This window comes from Grampus griseus (assembly GCF_964374135.1).
Source record: "Grampus griseus genome assembly, chromosome: 3".
Taxonomy (NCBI): domain Eukaryota; kingdom Metazoa; phylum Chordata; class Mammalia; order Artiodactyla; family Delphinidae; genus Grampus; species Grampus griseus.
This window is the reverse complement of record NC_139019.1, coordinates 8,447,708-8,467,544: the sequence shown is the minus strand read 5'-3', so window position 1 is coordinate 8,467,544 and position 19,837 is coordinate 8,447,708. Positions and strand designations below refer to the sequence as shown.

Below are 19,837 nucleotides of genomic sequence, written 5' to 3'. Positions count from 1 at the left end.
TCGCGGGCGGGCGCAAAAGCTCGCGCATGCGCAGTATGGGCCGCTGAGACTTATTTCTTACTAGAGACTAGTTTAACGCCGGACAGTACCTTCTGGAATCAGCGGCCTTCGGAAACTTCTATCATCCAGGAAGCTGTGGGGGGAAGTTGGAAGACACGGACGGGAACTTGAGAACCCACAAGCCAGGAGTAGATAGAAGTTAAACATTTATTAAATCTATAAAATTGACTATTTCTTGACAGTGGTTCCCAACGAGGAGCTCATTTACTTAGAGCATTATATTCTCCCTCCTTCCCACCCCGGCTCCGAGGAGATGGTAGAGTCCACTTCCTGTTTTTAAAACTACCGGGGATCTCGCGATGGAAGAAGGAGGTGAGCGCGGCCGGGCGTGATGGTGTGTTCCGGGCGCGGGCGGGGGCGCGGCGTGGGCCTCCTGGGCGTGGTGGTCAGTCAGCCGGGATGTCAGCGATGCAGCAGGTCCGTGTCGGCGCGGCGGGACTGGGAGCTGCGGGGCCGCTGCTCGGGCTCGAGGTCTGGGGTTCGGTGCTCAGTGCTTGTACCTGCGGCAGTCCTGGTATCTGGCCACCGGGAACTGTTCTTAGCGCTTCAGAGCGAATAACTCACTTAATCCGGAACGGTCTTCTGAGATGTGGGCACTGGAGTCACACTGTCCGGGTGGGGATCACAGTTCTGCCACTTACTAGCTGTGTCTTTGGAGAAGTGACTTGTCTGCAAAAATGGCAATAGTAACAGTAGCATCTCTGTTTACGGCTGCTTTACGGATTCAGGGAGAACAGTGCCTGGTTCCTAGCAAGCTCTGTTTGTATTATGTGTTTGTTAAAGAGATTTGTTTGTATTTGTGTTTGTTAAAGAGATCGCCGTTTTGCACGAATACTCCAGTAACTTGCCCAGAGTTACCCAGCTAGTAAGAAGCAAAATGGCCTGGCCTTGCGCTAAGAGTCCCACTCTGAAGCCCTGTGTTGTGCTGCCTCTGAAAGATCTTTTCCTGGCAACCCTATCTAAGTAATACCAGGTCCTCTGAATCCCCTCTGCTGCTTTTTCTTCGGAGTGCTGATCACGACGTAATACTTTCTAGGCTTAGACTTATTTATTATGGGTTTCCAGTCTCCCTGTACTCTAGCTGCTGTAGAATAGGGACTTACCCTGCTGTATTATTCCTAGCTTTTATCGGCTGCTCAGATGTTGAAATGAATGCGTGGGTTATAACATTTAACTGTGGCCTGAAAGTTAAGAACTGGCTTTGTCACTGGATGGTTGGTGGTGGGCATTTAACCTCTCCTGTTGCTTGGCCCACTTCAGTGGTGCTCCGAGGACGTTTTGGCTCTGGTCTCAATTCACTTTGGCTTGGCCAAGTCAGCGTTTCCTCATTCACGGTGATGAATCCTGTAATCCATTTGGTTCATTAGATTGTCCTGAAGTATAGGAAATGTCTAAGGATGTCCCCTATGCAGTTTATTTCCTGTCAAAACATGGAAAAAAAGTTTTTTTTCTAATGTCAATACATTCTCTATTTCAAAAAGACACAAATGACGTTAGACCAGTACAAGAAAGGCTTCTTAAGGGACAAAATAATATACGTTAAAGGGACATAAAATATATGCTGTAGTTTTTCAGCCTGTATGTATATGCAAGTACACGGTGAACAGCCCTAAAATATTGTGACGTTCAAATATAAACCCCACTTTAAACAAACGGCAGGTCCCAATCCCCAAAAGGCCTGTCCTTTCTTCCTGGCCTTTTTCCTTTGGCTTGAACTCGGATAAGAACCCTGTACCTTTTTGTGCCTCTGTCACTGCCTCTAGCTTTGGCTGACCCAGATCTGTCACTGAAAATTGAGATTTTCAACCATTATCAGAAGTCAGTAACTAGGCAAGGCTGGAGACAACAGAAGTTCACTTTTTTGGGTCATTTACTTTCAACAACTGGCTCCCTCCAAGTGCTCAAAAATAGCCAATGGTCCCCACAGCTCTCATGTAAAGGAATGTTGCCATGTTCAAAAGAGCACATGTGACAGAAATCTTATGTCATTTATATGACAGTAAGACTGAATCTAACATGTTCCATCCAGAGGATTAGACATTTGTAGAAGCAGTCTTGATTTTAGCTTTGAATCTTTAAGGATTGGCTTTCACTGATAAAAATCAGTACATTTTTTACTGAACGGACATAGCAATATTTTGGATATATACATTGGATTTACATAGTAACTTCTTCAAAAGCTCATGCAAGTTTTTGTGACGTTGAAAGACTTTTGCAGGTCTAAAAACTTGACACAGAAGATTGAGTGATTTCATCAAGGGGTACACTGCTGTCAGTGTTGACTTTCTAAAAAACACAAATACTGTAGTGCTTTTGCACAGAAAGTTTCATCCCAGTGCATAAGAATAAAGTACATGTTTAACCTGGTGTGCAAGGGCTCCCCCGTCCTTCCTGTTTTATCTCCCACCCCGTGCTCATCAAACTGCTCCCCCGCCTTCCATGCCTTGGTTCCAAGGTGTCCATCCTTCTTTTGAGAATGTCCCTTTTCTAATACAGGCATCCTTTGCTTTTTGAAAATGAACTTTACACCACTTTGCTTTTGTGAAAAACCTACATTAGCCCCTGTTTTCCCAAACTGAAAGGAGTCCAAAGAAGGTTTTTGCTTTCATGACAAAGGGGGAAAAGGGAACACAGCGTGCTGACTTAGTTTTGCAGGGAGCTGTCCCGGAGGCAGTGTGCACCCCGGCAGCGGGAGCAGCCCCGCCAGGCTCCTTCCCCAGAAACCACACTCAGCATCCAGCCGCCACAGCCCTGAACTGTGTCTGGGAGCATCCGTGCTTCACCTAGATTTCTTTTGCTTTAAGCCGTTTGGCTTACGAAAGATTTCATGGAAACACTCTGCTTTTGGACAGTGGGGGAAACCTGTACCCTCACGCCCTGCTCAGATTCTGTTTCTGCCAACACCTTCCCGGTTCCATCATTGGGATCAGTCTTTCCTCCACCTCCTGTTGTATTCCCATGGCGTTTGGTACACGTTAGAGCATCTGTCACAACCTGCCTTGTAACTGTCTCCACTGGGCCCCCATCACTCACTCAGGCTAATGGGGGCCCTGAAGACCAGGAGTTCATCACATCTTTTGCTGATTAAGTTGAAGGGCCCATGTGTACACAGGTGAAACCGTTTGGGTCATCTGACTCGTGTTGGTCTAATCAACTCCCTATTGGCTTATGCTGACTAGAGAAACAGTCCATCAACAGACAAGTGGATAAACAAAATGTGGGCTATCCATACAGTGGGATATTAAATATTTGGCCATAAGAAGGAATAAAATGCTGATACATAGTACAACATGGATGAATCTTGAGAACATTATGCTAGGTGAAAAGTCACTCACAGAAACCACATACTGTATGATTTCACTCATGCAAGTCTGCTTTCTTTAGAGACAGAAGGCAGATTTGTGGCCGCTTAGGGCCAGAGGGGCAGGGGGGAGGATGGGGGGTGATGGCTAAAAGCATAAGGGGTTCCTTCTGGAAGTAATGAAGAAGTTCTGAATTTAACTATGGTGATGGTTACACATATCTGAATCTACTAAGAACCTTTGAATGGTACACATCAGATGGGCAAATTGTATGATATATGAATTACATCTCAATAAAGCTGTTAAAAATTGTTGAGCCCCCCTGTGATAGTATTGAGAGTAATAATAATAGTGGCCAGTAGTCATCACTTTCTCTCTCGGGCTGTGCTAAGGGCTTTATATGCATTGTTTATTTAACTGACCCAATAACTCTGTAACGATAGTATTATTTTAGAATGTTACAGGGAAGGAAACTGAGCCTTAGCAACAACTAGTGCCACACAACCTGTTCAGTTCTGAGACTCCAGAGTTGTGTGGCTGGAATCTTCCTAACCACTGTCCTCTACAGTTGGAATGCCTGCAGGAGGATTTTACACAAGGCAGGACAGATGTGCCTTGACTTATAAAAAAGAAAAATCAAATGCACTTCTATTAGCATGTAAGTTCCTCCATACAATGCTGAAAAGTATAAATGAGAATGTATTTAAAACTCTTGCTTTCTATCAAACACAATCACTTTCCTAAACTTTACTTTACTTCCATCGCCTGCATCAGCAATAGACTTTTGTTGTCGTGTCTGAACTGGTTTTCCTCCCTGACACTAGTTGTAAAACTCACTTCAGGGCACCTCGGGCAGCAACAACAAAGCTGCAACAAAGATGCTGAGGTGGGTCAGCTCCTCCCCCCACCCCCCCAAGCAGTGACTCACAGCCGTGGGCCAGCTTCTGGTGTGTCCTGTGTTCACATTTGGACCTCACCACAGCTGTGACAGATGACCACATCTCATGGGTATGGTAGGCGGAAATAGGTCCATGTTTGAATCCCCGGACCCTGCGAGGCCGCTACCTGGGGAGCAAGTTGGCAGATGTGGTTAAGTTAAGGACCTTGACGTGGGGGAATTATCCTGGCTTGTCTGGGTGGGCCAGTGTGCTCACAAGGGGAGGATCCCTTTCCTATAAAGGAAAGGGGGGCAGGGCTGTCAGAGGAGGTGTTGCGATGGAACCAGAGGTTGAGCGATGTGGGACCGGTGGCCGAGGAATGCAGGTGGCCCATCCTACCCTAGAGCTTCCAGAAGGAACACAGCATAGCCAGCCTATTTCAGGCATCTGACCTTCAGAACTGTACGTTAATAAATGCGTGTTTTTATTTATTTTTTCACACACACACACACACACACTGTATTTTATTTTTACAGGAGATAAATAGACTGACACCAAGCATTGCAAATGGATGACCACGACAAAAGCAACAATGATTGCAATTACCAAACACGAAACACTCACACTGTGTCATAATATTGACATTCAGTCCAGGAATCCTCCACTGTAACAGCTCCTTCACTTTGCAGTGAAAATTGATTTATATATTTTTTGCCTCTGGGTCCTTGTGGGATTTTTTTTTTTAATTCAAACAGAAAGTCATAAAAATTATAATCATCCGCATCAGCTATGCGTGTTGTTTTAACCCACCAACTTTGTGGTTATTTCTTACAGCAGCAGCAGGAGACTAACCCAGTGGGCCTTTTGTATGGCTTACTAAGGCCAAAACTATGAACACTACTGCCTTCGATGGATAAGACTCTGTTGTCGCCCCTCCTCTCACTCTCCTTTTTCCTGCAGATTCCTGTGGTTTTGGTCTTAGCGCCTCAGTGAGATGGAGAGCTGGTTCAGGGCAGCGATGGGCTTGTTCCCTGTGGGGTTCAGGTGCTGGGCGCTGTTCTGAGTGCTCTTCCTGTATCCCCTTGTTTCATCCTCACAAGGATCCCATGATCCTCACCTTACAGAGGAGGAGACTGAGGTTCGGAGAGGTGAAGGGTCACAGCTCTTAGTGAGGGGCGGAGCCAGGGTCCTGACCTTGGCAGCCTCTGCAGCCGTGCCCTTCGCTCTTGTGCTGTGCTCATCATTAATCCATTTAGAAATTAATTTCAAGTCAATTTCAACTTAAAAAACTTGAGATCCTATTAGGAATACTGTTCTAAAGGATAAACTCAAGAGGAGGTTATGTAAGTTACCATTTGTTTCCTCTGTAATCAGTGACTAGAGTTTGCTATATTCTGTACTTGTGATAACATTGAAATGCTTATTTTATTTTTTGTTCTTTGTGGATCTGCTTTAAAAATCTCCTTATTACCATATTTAGTAAAACCTGAGTTTTGTCTCCTCTGTACTTCAGAATTGAATTTGTACAACTGGATAATTGATGCCTGACCAATTTTGATGTAGAATACTTTCATCCTATTTGAAATAGGGTAATAATCAGACATTTTCATGCTTATTTCTTTATGGGGCTTTGTTCTGAACCATAAAAATATGGAGTACATAGTTAATATTTGAATTAACGGATACTGATTCATAAAATACCAAATAGATTGGAACACATTGTTTTCTAAGGAAGATGCCTAGAAAAAAAATCAATATGTTGGAAAGAAAAGGTTTTAGTCTTCCATGAGTATTGAATACTTTTCTGTAAAACACTTTAGTTGCTGGACTCTAGAACTCATTGTGGAATTCTACATTTGTAATTTAAATTGTATTGAGCAAAATTATCCTTTAAAAAGCATGAGTGTATTTGTCAATAAGAATTGTAAAAAAACCCCACTACCTTGGATTCCCGATTTGGTGCTACATATGTCTTTTCTGCTTGCTCTCAATCCAGGGACACCCCCAGAAACACTTAAAGAAGAAAGGCAGTCAGGATGTGTTCCACCTACAAGTCTTGAGGGCAACAGTTTGAAGAAAAGCAATTGGGGGTTCTTATTTACTGGCATTGTTGGGGGGACGCTGGTGGTCGTGTATGCTGTGGCCACACCGTTTATAACACCAGCCTTCCGAAGAATCTGTTTGCCTTTTGTACCTGCAACTGCAAAGCAGATTGAAAATGTTGTGAAAATGTTGCGATGCAGGAGAGGACCCCTGGTAGACATCGGTAGTGGCGACGGACGTATCGTGAGTTATGCGAAGATGTTTTAAGGTTTATGTTGTTTTAGGTTTTAAGGTTTAAAATTTCTGTTTCACATTTCTTGTGAGGCTTATGCAAAGACTTGCTAAATTGACAGCCTGATTAAAGTCATTTAATTTTGTGTTTGTTTGGCTGAACTTCTAAGCCCTTCAGCGGGATTTTGGAATTTATTTTTCTCAGATTTAATTTTTCTTAAAGGTGAAAGTGCACTGTAGATCTGCCAGGTAAAAAGGAACAACTAATTTGTAATTATGAAGTTGTCCATTAAAAAACTTAGGCAGTAGAGGTGACATAACCAGAAGAAACATGTTAAGTCATGTAGTTTGTTTTACATTTTTTGCATCATAAATGCTTCTACATTTACCTGTATTTATACAAGTATCATAATTCCTGTGTGGTAATATTGAGTTAAATAAGGAAGAGCCAATGTGTTGAGCCCCACTTATCCAAAAATCAGACTTTCAGTGACTTCAGCTCATTGTGACCCCAGCTGGGAACCTATAAATAAAGACTTAAAGCCACTGACTGGCCAACGGTGTCCCTCGTTGGGCAAGGTGGCACCATCTTTAGGCCTCCCCCCAGATGATGAGCAGAAAGTGAGGATAGCAGAAGCATAGGCTCGTGTTCTGGAAACATTTAGTGTGGAAACCAGCAGGGTACAGCACCTTTCACTGCCCCTGCAGACGTGGACCCTGCAGTTTCATGGTAGTGACCTGGAATAATCAGCAAGAGTGACTTGTTTTGAAGAAATCCGGGGATTATATATTAACTAGGAGGACATTTTAAAATCCAGATATGAACGCTTTACATCTCTGGATGGTCTCTTTCTGGTTTCTAAGAAAATGGCAAAGGGGCGACACCGTAGTTACTTGGGAAATTGCCGTAGATGGGACAGTTCCTTCAGGGCTGCTCCCTTGAACAGTGGTGGCAAAACAGGGTGAGCAGAGACCGCAGCCCAGCCCACCGTCCCTCTCACCTTTGGAGGCCGGGGACATTCGGCACTTGACTTTATCCTGACTCGTTCCATTTTGCTTTTACCTGTTGTCGATTTTGAGCGAACCATCTTTAAATACCAAGGAAATGTGTAATTAATTGCAGGTTCCTCACTGACCGGTTGTTCTCATTGCATGTTACAGCTAGTTCACAAAACAGTCTCCAGGCTCGCTCAGTTCACCTGCTGCTGTTCCGTCAGTGATGGAAGGAGAAGGCAGGTTTTCAGAAACTTTTTGTCAGCCCTTCCTGGGGTGGGCCAGTCCAGAATGAATTAGGCAGCTGTCCAAAGCAAGCCTGTTCTGATGCTCAAGGTGAAATCTTCGACAGAAAAATAAGAAAACTGAGTTTAAATGGACGGGCATTACGTTGTCCACAAAGCTATTGTAACTTCAGAGCCCCACCTTTAAATGGTGTCTTGAACAAACACCTTTTGATTGGATGTTTTATGATTATAGACCATAAATAGGAAGTTTTCATATCATTTGACTATGTGAGTTGATGTTTTTCTTATTTTGAACATGGCCTCTCCCCACAGGTAATAGCAGCTGCAAAGGAAGGATTCACAGCTGTGGGTTATGAATTAAACCCCTGGCTCGTCTGGTACTCCAGATACTGCGCTCGGCGGGAAGGGGTGCAGGCATCGGCCAAATTTTACATCTCAGACTTGTGGAAGGTAAGTAAGGCAGAGGATGGTGCTAGGAAACTCCACCCCCAAACTTTATAATTCATGATTAGTATGACTGAGACCTGAAGATGTATTAAAAGAAGAAATGTAAGTGTATATTTCAGCATAATGAAATGTGAACAGCTTTTAAACTGATACGTTTTACAAATCAACACTACTTTAGAGGAGAAACTTCAGGTTTATAACTTACAGGTCATGTGAATACTAGCATTTCATTTACTCAATTTAAAAAGTTCTCATTTCTATTTATTATGCAGTGATAAGATTTTGATCTCTTTTGGAAGTCTTATGCATCGTAATACAGGCATTAACTTGTTAATGTCATTCTTGGTAAATAGTAGGTGTGTGTGTGTGTGTTTGTATGTGTGTATGTGTGTGAGTGTGTTTATTTGTGTGTATATGTGTATGTATGTGTGTGTGAATGTGTGTTTGTGTGTATATGTGAGACTGTTTATGTATATGTGTGTTTGTGTATGTGTGTGTATATGTGTGTGTATGTGTGTATGTGTGTGAGACTGTATATGTGTGAGTTTGTGTATGTGTGTGTCTGTGAATGTGTGTATTTATGTGTGTGTACATGTGTGTTTGTATATGTGTGAGTGTGTATATGTGGTTTATGTGTGTGAGTGTTTATATGTGTATGTGAGTGTGTGAGTGTGTGTATGTGTGTGTGTGTGTGTGTGTGTGTGTGTGTGTGTATGTGTATACATACCTAGAGAGAGACAGAGATGGTGCAGGAGAAAAGAAGGGATCCACCAACCATGCTGTCATGGTTCCTTCATGTCTTCATAAAGCACAAGATATTTCTAAGTTTACTTGTTCTCTAAAAAGTGCCCTGTAATTTTGCTTTAGGAATGCTCCATAAAATGCTTTTTCTTAAATAACAATTTCCCATTGTAATATTGTCATCAGTAGCTTATAAAAATTCACTCGAGTTTTATTCTGTATATACGTAAATGATCTCTCCATAGAGTAAATAAAACTTTTATCGGGCACTAAGAATTTTGACTGGTGAAGCACTTTTTCCCCCAGTTTTCCAACTAAAGACCATTTCATTGCATCTTTTACTTAGTATTTTAGAGAAGAGGAGGGGGGCTAGAATTCTAAGGATGGCTCAACAGGAAAAACAGGTGGTTCTGAAATCCCTTGAGCTCTTGCTAAGCTCGTTTGGTAGAGAGTGGAGTAGAAAGTGGGCCAGGGGTGCAGACGGCCCGGGCTACCTTGATGAGCACCAGTGGTCCCTGGATGAGTCACTGCCTTTCTGACAGTTGACCCCGGGTGGCCCTGCATGGAGTGGCTGTGAAGATGAGATGAGATAACTTACGGGAAACTTTTGGAAAACTGTAACAGATGAACTAACACGGGCGAAAGTGTGAATGTGGGAAATCTTAAAAAGGACCACTCTTTGCGAAAACCCACTGTTGGGTGAAATGGGAAATTGATACTCATTTTGAAATAAAACTTAAGCTAATGTATGGCTTTCAAAAATTAATCTGTGAATTGTTTTTTCCCTCCCCTTTAGGTCACTTTTTCGCAGTACTCAAATGTTGTTGTCTTTGGCGTGCCCCAGATGGTGAGTATGCACTCTCCTGCCCCCTGCGTGTTTGGTTCTAGGTTATGAGGGGGCTTCCAGCCCGAACAGACTACCTATCTCAGGCCTGCTCCCCCATGTGCAAAATGACAGCCTCCCAAGATTCTGAGGGAACATCGGATTTTAGATCATTGGTTTAACAAAGTACTTCAGGGCCCTAGAAGATTAATCATAAAAGATCCAGTCTTGTAGTTTAAAACTTTTGCTTCAGATAAAGGTCTCAATGATCTACCTAAGCCCTAAAAATTCCAGTCTGAAAACTGCTTTATGAGCTCCTGGTGTCTAATATGGGTGGATATTTTCACGTTCACTCACTTATATTCTGCTGAAATCACTTGGGAAAGTTAAGGGAACGTTCCCTTGGAGCTGATCATTCCTTGGATTTTGCAGTGAGATGATTTTCAGGGTGCATGAGCGTTGACTAGTTTCAGCTGACCTCAGTTGACTGATTTGTATTGAACTCTGACTCTGTACTTTCACAAGTGAAAATGCTGCCGCATCAGACTGAAAATGATCCTAAATTTAGCCTTTGGAAAGGTGACCAGAATGGGATGCTTTCATTGTAATTGTTGGTTTACAGACCATAGTAAGAAATCCCCCTTCACTTTTCAAAGTATATAATTGTAGCCATAATAATCTTGGTAAAATTGGATGTTTGCTGAAATGCCACTGTGTGACTGATATGATTTTTAATTAAAAAAAAAAAGAAATTTACTTTTTTTGTTGTTATACCTTCTTATTCATACCTTACTTTTTGTTTAAGATGTCTCAACGCTGGAGAAGTTTTGTCTTACTGTTAGGGCTTTCAGTGCGATGCCATTTTCTTTAAAAAGTCTATTTAGAAGTGCTTTTGTTAGATATTCTTGAAAGTGACAGAAGCTTATATGTTCGTAATTCTTAGCAAGCCTAAAATTAAGATGAAACCTCCGCATCTACACTTCTGTTATAGAAATGAAAAGAGGTAGAAAGGCATGATCCCTGGTTATTAAAAGAAAAAAAACTATTTAGGATCGTAGAGTTGCTATGGAATTTGATGGTTACTTCCTACTTATTGTGAAGTTTGGGCATTCTTTTGGAATAAGTAGCATTTTGGGGCAAATAACTTTAATTTGAAATCTGTACTTTCTAAAAATAGAAAGTTGCTGTTTATTCCTCGCTGTCTTGAGAGGCCCCGTGGTGGCCGCAGCAGCTGTGTCCCAGTGGGGGGCAGCAGTGGCCTTTGCTGGGCTCTAGTTCCTTGTGCTTCTAACCACTTCTGTAGTCAGTTTTGGGAACTGTTCACTCAAGGGAAATAAGAGTGTGTAATTTTGAAGAATACTGTTACGATTATTGTCCGTTCTTCTGTACACAGAGAAATCTTAAATAAGGAACTTGCAGCATTTCACTGTTCCCAGAAAAAGGGAGCAGGTGAAATACACGAAGCACCCACGTTCCCTGGGTTAAGAGGGATTCAGCCAACTTGGAGTCTTCCATGCAGGGGGATCGATCGGGGTGCAGGGCCCTGATGGCTTCTGTGGGTCTGGGGGCCCTGGTTTCCGGGTGGAGGGCCCTGCTTTCCCCCTTGTCAAGCTTTGCCTACGTGGAGGCAGTGAGCGGAGGGGAGTGCTCCCAGGGGACTCACGGGGCCGGGTCGGCCCTCTGCGGGTCGTGTGAGCGCTGGAAAGTTCTTCAACCCGTCTGGGCCCCATCATGCCATTTTCTGTTAATAGACTGCATTTCCCTGGCCAGTTTCCTGGCAGTGGCTCGGTGGCTGGACAAAGCCAGCATGGCAGGAAAGGTTTCCAATGGCAACTGAAGCACACAGAGGCTGCGAGAAGCCGGAGGATGCTTAGGGAGCTCCAGAGGTGCGGACCCTGGTGTTACCCATCCTCACTCTGCCCCTGGTACCGGGCTGGTGCTTCCTAGCAGCTCTGTGCAGTGGTAGCTCAGATGAGAGCGGCTCTGACCTTTGATCCTGGGTGTGTGTCCGGCGTAGCAGGAGTAAGGGTGCCAGTGGACCTGGCAGGCCAGTGCTAGGATGGTAAACAGCCGCACTTAACACAAGCTCATGCCCCAAGAGTGTCTTTTTGGAATGTGGGACAGATCGGTTGTGTCCTTGTTGAAAACCCTTCTGTGACTTCTTGCTACCTGAAAGCAGTGAGGGTAAGGCCCGGCCCTCCACATGGCCCGAGTGGTCCTGCTTCCGCCAGCCCTCTGCACACCAGCTCCATCCTTCTCTTGGCCCTTAAACTGTACTGTGTGGGGTGGTGTGTGTCCTTCTCTCTGACTTCAGTGCCCCCAGCTCTGGGCCTGGTTAGGGAGCGTCTGCTCAGCACTCGCAGGTCGGATGTCTTTTCCTTCGAGGAGCCATCCCTGATCGCCCTGTGAGACAAGCCCCAACACCCCCGACTTCCAGAGCCCTTTCCTCTCTCTGAGGACACATGGCCGCACGTTTCCTTGTGCGATGGCTTTGGTGCTGTCGGCCATGGGCACCGCGCACTGTGAGCTCAGGAGCAGGGCGGACCTGTCGTCCTCGCTGCCAGACCTCCAGCTCAGCAGCACCCGGCCCCGTGATGGCCCAGGAAACGTGTGTCAAACGAACGGATGAATATCGTATAAATACACGCATTAAGTACACTCTTCCAGTGGGCTATTAAGTTTCGTAACTTCAGAGGGTGACTCCTTTAATTTTAGTTATGAATCCTGTTATGACTTGATGAATGAAAATACTATCATCATGTTCTGATCAAGAAACATGATTCATGACCGAATCATTTATCATTCATTCATTCATTCAGGAGCAGGTTCCAGGAGCAGCAGGGAGGTGGGCAGGAGGAGGGGAGCAGGGGAGAGGTGGGGTCCGAGAAGAGACAGGGCTTGGGCGGGAAGGACACAGGCTGCCATGGGGAGCAGATGGGGAGGAGCCAGGGGACGGGGTCTGAGCTCTGGCAGGCATCTGGGCCATCGATGGAGCAGCTGGTGAGAGGTGGTCCAATTCTGGATGCGTTGTGAGGAGAGAACCAACAGGGTGAGCAGGCAGATCCAGTTGGGGGCACGAGGGAGGAAGGAGCCCAGGGCGGCCCGAGGTGTTTGGCCTGAGCTGCTGGAGTTTGCTGAGCCCGGAAAGGTGCAGGCAGAGTGTGCAGGGACGGGAGGGGAGACCAGGAATTCCACGTGGCCTGTGCAGTCTGGGACGCGTGTGGATATGTCAGGTGGGCGGCGGTGGATGCCAGGAGTCTGGGGCATGGGAGGGAGGGCTCGTGGGACATTAGTGCCAGGAGTTGAAGCCAAGGAGTGGCTGAGGTCACCTGGGGAGGGGCCGGAGCCGTGTAAGGCCTGAGCCTTGACCCCCAGCAAAGGACTCGAGGGGAGGGGGAGGGGGAGGGGAGGAGGGGAGAGGGAGGAGGAGGGGAGGGGAGGGGGAGGGGGAGAGCAGGTGTGTATGTGGGTTACTCCAGAAGCCAAGAGAAGCCCGTTCCAGGGAGGACTGACCAAGTGGCTTGGAGCTGCAGGTGCACTTCTCTAATGTGTCTTACGCCTTTGAGCTGGTTTCAACTTATGTTTAAAGTTTTGAAGATGTAATTAGAATACGATGAGTTCGTGTCACTTTGAAACGTGTAATTGTATGAATAATTTTGAATTTCATTAGGCGGACGTGGCACATCATGGCTTCTCTTTGTGTATGATATCAAGAGCCAGGTTTGTTGCATATTTATGTGTAATTTAGTCAGTTAATTTCTTATGATTGAAATAGTGCCTTTCATTTGTACGTTTATCTTGACTTAGCATATGACAGTCATTTGGAAATAAAAGATCTGTAAAAAAGAAAAGAAGAATGGTAATGTGAATAAATTTATAATTGTCATTTCTGTGAACAAAATTACCATAAGAAACATCTGATATTTTGGAAAAACACATATTGTCCTATTCTTTGCTTATTTAATTTTTTCCTTCAAGGAAGAAAACTTTTCCTTTTTTTTATTTTTTAAAAAAGCAATCTTTTACTAGCTGTTAAAAGAATGGAAATATTCCATCCTTAATGGAATTTATTCTTTGTTATCTTGGTATTGATTCTAATGAAGAATCAGAATTCTGGCTCACTGCAGCCATAGGTCAGGTTAGAGGAATTTTTCCAAACCTTTCTTTAAAGATATATAGGTGAGGCTTCTTCCTAGAAGCCCTATTGATTTGTTCATCTTGATTTAATTGGTTACTTTTAAAGGGAGTAGGTTTTGCTCAGATCTTGGTTTCTAAATATCGTTTCTCACTCAGAGGAACCGGGAATGTTTGAGAAATGGCTGATTCCGGGGCTGAGGAAGGGAAGACACAAAAGCCTGGAACATTTTGTTGAGCCCAAATAGCAGGAGGTGCTCAGAATGTTTGATGGGGCACATCGACAGGAGAGAGAAGCCAACTTGAGGGAGTTCCCAGTGGCCAAGCTGGGACAATTTGTGTGCTAGAGTAAACAAGGACGATGGTGGGTTGTAACCCATCGAACGAAGTGAGAATCTAGGAGTTCACACTTACAGTGATGGAGAGACAGAAGGGAAAGCTATTCCTCGACGTTTTGACTGTCGATCTGGGAGGAAGGATGGAATTAGCAAATTGCCACTTTCAGTCCTTACAGTAAAACTTGACTCAGGCAGAATCATCAGGAATGCTGCATTGAGTGGGGCAGCTGGATGAGTAATAGGACATTTGCATCTTCTCAAGGCGTCTCCCCGCAATTGCTTACCCATTGCAAAGGAGCAGTAGTAACCAAACTGGAGACACCAGAAAGCTCCTTGACTGAGTGGTACGTCACCCTCAAAGCAGGAGGACCCCATGGACTCGGGACCGTGGAGCCCTGCAAAGTCCACAGCCCCGCTCGTGGGGCGTTGCCAAGGACGCGCGCACCGAGTCATCATGAGCCCGTGTCAGAGGGACGTCCGGTAAATAACTGGCCTGTGTTCTTTCTTTTTTTTTTTTTTTTGCGGTATGCGGGCCTCTCACTGTTGTGGCCTCTCCCGTCGCGGAGCACAGGCTCCGGACGCGCAGGTTCAGCGGCCATGGCTCACGGGCCCAGCCGCTCCGCGGCATGTGGGATCTTCCTGGACCGGGGCACGAACCCGTGTCCCCTGCATGGGCAGGCAGACTCTCAACCACTGCGCCACCAGGGAAGCCCTGGCCTGTGTTCTTAAAGGAGGTTATTGTCGTGAGAGACTAAAGGAGGCTGAGGAACCATTACAGCTCCATGCAGTGTGGGAGCCCGGCTGTGGGACAATGTGAAGGACATTACTGGGACATTTGACAAAATTGGGATGCTATTGGAGTTATTATTACTGGAATACAATGTTAAATTTCCTGAATTTGATAATTGTGCTGGGTCTCTTTCTTAGAAAACACCGAAGTATCAAGGAGTAAAGGGCCATGTTGTATGCGACCTGTTCTCAAGTGGTTTAGAAAAAATGTTCAGAGAGAGGGGAAGAGAGCAATAAGACAAACTATTAAAAATTGGTGAACCTGGGTAAAGGAATACAGGAGTTCTTTGCTCTATTCTTGCAACTTTTCTATAAATTGAAATTATTCCAAAATAACAAAGGAATAAAGTAGAAAAGATGTTTTTAGGAGGTGAAGGTGGTAATATAATTTTAGGACCTGAAGATAAAATTTTAAGCAGCTGTTAATTTGCTGACGTAATTACAATGTCAGTACTCTTAGCAAGCAGTAAAACTCCTCCTTCACAGATAGTAATAAAATTATGCAAAAGTGATAAGAGGATTTTATTTTTTATAAGTTATGTTGACTATCAAGAAATTAATTATCAGTGTATTATGGATGCATTTTTAAAAACTATGAAATAGCGGGCTTCCCTGGTGGCGCAGTGGTTGAGAGTCCGCCTGCTGATGAAGGGGACACGGGTTCGTGCCCCGGTCCGGGAAGATCCCACATGCCGCGGAGCGGCTGGGCCCATGAGCCATGGCTGCTGAGCCTGCACGTCCGGAGCCTGTGCTCCACAACGGGAGAAGCCACAACAGTGAGAGGCCTGCGTACTGCAAAGAAAAACCCCCCAAAAACAAAAAAAAAACTATGAAATATTTCATCATATTTCAAGTTGGTAGAATGTGTATATTTTTTCATGGTCTAATTATACCATTTTTTGTTGATTTTAGGTGCTGTTGATTTTAAGATGTACCATTGCTATTGGGAAAGAAAAAAAAATGTTGCCAATTATAGTTCTAAGACAATGTCAATTGTACGATGTATCCTGATTTCAGACGTGTTAAAAATGTGGAAAAAGATAAATAATTGAGACAGGTAGATTGAAATGTTTAGGTAGGTAAATAATTTAAGGCTGCTTCTCACATTAATTACTGCCACATCATGATTTTAGTCAGGAAAGTGAACTCTGTGATACACATCTGCTATAAATGGCAAATTTTATAATTGATACTAGAATATTCTTATAACTGTTGTTCATGTGACTTCTGTATTTTAATGGATTATTTGATGATGTATTTATGCCCAGGAGTGGTATTTTTACAATCAGTAATTTTGCACAGGCTTTTTTCAGGGATGCAGATACAAAAGGACATTGAGAAATCATTTCCTCCGACTATCCGCTCACTGAAATGATGGCTGTCGTTCTCCACAGATGCTGCAGTTGGAGAAGAAGCTTGAGCTTGAACTTGAGGACGAGGCTAGAGTCATTGCTTGCCGGTTCCCCTTCCCACACTGGACCCCGGCCCAGGTCACAGGGGAGGGGATAGACACCGTGTGGGCCTACGATGCCAGTTCTTTCAGGAGAAGTAAGAAAAGGCCCTGAAGATCCGTGCATTTCCAGTTGGTCATTCAAATACAAACTTTATCCAGAGAATTTTCTGAAGTGTTGGGGGTCTTTGATTTTATAGAGACTTAAGGCTGTGTCTTCAGCAAACAGGATATTTTTCCTTGTTATGGAATGAGAAATTATGATTGCTTTCCTTAACTTTTGGAGAAAATAAACAGAAGTTGAGAACAGCAGGTAGATTTAAAGCTCCTTTCATGGTGTGTTCAAAACAAATGTGCTTACTGCTTTTCATGCACTCGGGTGTGTGAAAATATGGATGAGCTATGGTCATGTTGATGGGTGGGAGAGATGTCAGCAGCTCTTCACATTATAAAGAACATGCTTTAATGCCACAGATGAGAAGAAACAATTTAAAAGGAGGGAATGCATTTGTAAATGTTTGCAATTTCCTGTAACTTTATTCACACTTGAGATTTATCTCTTTTTTTTCTGTACTAGGTCAAAATTAATTTTCTGAAGGATTTAGAGAGGTATTTATATATATATATAGTTTTAAAATTTTTTTAAAAAATTTAATTAATTAAGTTATTTATTTATTTTTGGCTGTGTTGGGTCTTCGTTGCTGCACACAGGCTTTTCTCTAGTTGTGGTGAGCGGGGGCTACTCTTCGTTGTGATGCGTGGGCTTCTTATTGTGGTGGCTTTTCTTGTTGTGGAGCATGGGCTGTAGGCGTGCGGGCTTCAGTAGTTGCAGCAGGCAAGCTTAGTAGTTGCGGCTTGTGGGCTCTAGAACACAGGCTCAGTAGTTGTGGCGCATGGGCTTAGTTGCCCCGCGGCATGTGGGATCTTCCCGGACCAGGGATCGAACCCGTGTCCCCTGCATTGGCAGGCAGATTCTTACCCACTGCTCCACCAGAGAAGCCCAGTATTTATATTTTATAACACTTATTAGGAATATTTTTTCCCAAAGTTAGTGGATTACTGTATTTTGTTGAATCTAAGCTGTGCATGTGTGTGTCAATGTGTGTCTATAAATACACATTTTAACATGTCTGAAATTGTGATGTACCTTCCAGGTGATGGTGTCTTATCACTGTAATTGGCAGTGCTGTACTTCATGAGGTAGTTGTATGTCACCCACCATAGACAGAATCTCAGATATGATGAACTCTGGTATTCAGAGAAGACACAAGGTATAGTGGAGTAGTTGGTATGGATTTAATAGTAAAATAAACAATCCTGAGCTTTGGTGTAAGCCAGACCTGGGTTCAGATCCTGCTTCCTCATTAGCAGGGACCTTGGACAAGAGGCTTTCCCTTGGTTTCCTGAGCAGCCCTGTCATTGGGATAATGATACACTGAATAGGGGGCTGGGGACCGATCTGTAAAACTCATGGCACAAAGTCCGTGGCCTGTAAGTGGCATTTATTATTTTAGACACTAAAGAAAAGCTTGTTCACAGAAGTTGCAGATTATTTCTGCTAGTCACTTCTTTATTTTATGAAAGCAGCCATTTATTTAATATTTCTCATTTATGAGAAGAGACTTGACTGATTTAGATAAAGACAAGTTAAGGAAAACCTCTGAATGTGAGTAGACAAGCTTCACATATCTGAAAAATTAATATTGAATGGGGGTTGAATAATCCTTGTGTATCATGGAAAATAAACTCCCAATTATATACCTGAAATCTAAATACCAAAGCATTTTAAGAGAGATTTGATATAAAGTGAGATGGTTTGCATCTTTAAACTGATAAAAATATGATCAATTTGATAATCTTCATTTTAGTGAGAAGCCACTGTGGACTCATTCATTCATTCAGCAAATGGTTATTGAGTGTCTGCTGTATAATAAGCTTTTCCAATTCAATGCTTAATGACATGCAAGTTCCTGAATCTTATGGGATTCGTGTTCTAGAAGAGAGACAAACAAACAGGTGAGTGAATGTCACTGTGTGTGAATTCTCTGGAAGAGGTAAACAGTGGGTGGTGTAGAGAGAAACTGTGTGTCTGGGGTGAGGGGCTGGGATGTTGGGGACATGTGTCAGGTTTTTAGCTGTCACCATCCATCCGTTTCCCAATAGTCCCTGATTTCCTTACGAAGAACAAATTCTTTCTCGCTGTGTGTAGTTTTGGTGTCTTCCCCTTGCTGTCACCTTCCATTCCAGCCAGACCTGTAACTTGGCTGGGTGCATCTGGAGAGGGACCTCTCATAGCTCCCTGCCAGGAGGGTGGGGTGGGCAGAGGCCGGGTTTTGTGGAACCTTGGAGGTATTCCATAATTTCCTAGACATATTCCTGCTGGACTTGTAGAGGCATCAGGCTATCTGCAGAGTCATGTATGACTTGGCTGTTTTGGGGGTTCCTCCTTTAACTTCCTGAGAATTAGATGATGCTTGGTCCTGCAACCTTAGAGAAAAACGGACCGTTTCATAGAAGTTCTGTGATTCATGGCATCTGCAGGGTCTTTAATTGACTTTTAGTTCCTAGGTTAAGGATACGGATCAAATTTGCAAACAACACGAGGCAGGGAATGAGAGCTGCTATATTTGATGTCAAAGATGGGATTCAAAAAATGTCTATACAGATTGAAATCAGAGGCAAGTGCTAACCTGATAACATTTAAAGTTAAATAAAACAGTAGAAATACAGCTTAGGGGTCATGTAGCATAACAGGAGCCTTTGTGAACAGACCTGGAGGCTCCATTAACACTCAGGTGCTCAAAGACTTGAGCACCTTTCCATCTGAACGCACCTCTCTCTGGAAGCATGGCCCCAGGATTGCAATGCTTGTGTTCCCCAGGTGTGCCAGGTGGGCACCTCATCAGACCCTCAGCCAACTCTGGCATTCAGACTTCTCCAAATGCTTAGCTCCACCAACTGCACATGAAACCAAGTTTAGAAGGTGTAGGAAATGAGACTCTTCCACATACATTGTTCACCGTTGCTGGGAGACGGCATACACCAGGACAGGTGATAGCCAGAATAAAAAAAATGTAAGATTCCTGATATTTAAACCACGCAACTGGATACTACCCCACTGCCAAAGTACTTTCCCTGATGGCCAAAATTATTAAAGACCTGCTGTGAAGAATTCAGTGTCCTCACGTCCAGGAGTCTCCTAAGCTTGTGCTAGTATGTGTATTTCCTAGCTTAGCCCTGGCCGAGCGCATTCCAGAAAAGACCTTGAAGCCATTGCAGAACATACGACAGGAGTCTACTTAAGTCTCGACAGACAAGAAGCACATCCCTTGGCTGTGTGGTGTGGCTCGTTGCCCACTG

General features: G+C 44.0%; 1 protein-coding gene across 1 annotated transcript; it reads left to right on the top strand.

Moving 5' to 3' along the window:
- The first annotated feature begins 357 nt into the window (after nt 1-357).
- Nucleotides 358-16,789, top strand: ATPSCKMT (ATP synthase c subunit lysine N-methyltransferase). Its single transcript, XM_082651276.1, has 5 exons — nt 358-372; nt 6,237-6,526; nt 8,068-8,205; nt 9,740-9,790; nt 16,422-16,789. The coding sequence occupies exons 1-5, from the start codon at nt 360-362 to the stop codon at nt 16,590-16,592; spliced, it is 663 nt and encodes a 220-aa protein (XP_082507402.1). The 5' UTR covers nt 358-359; the 3' UTR covers nt 16,593-16,789.
- The last annotated feature ends 3,048 nt before the right edge of the window (nt 16,790-19,837 follow it).

Coding starts and splice junctions, on each gene's coding strand:
- ATPSCKMT (XM_082651276.1), top strand. Junction 6,527..8,067: donor GTAGTGGCGACGGACGTATC/GTGAGTTATGCG, acceptor CTCTCCCCACAG/GTAATAGCAGCTGCAAAGGA. Junction 9,791..16,421: donor TCTTTGGCGTGCCCCAGATG/GTGAGTATGCAC, acceptor CGTTCTCCACAG/ATGCTGCAGTTGGAGAAGAA.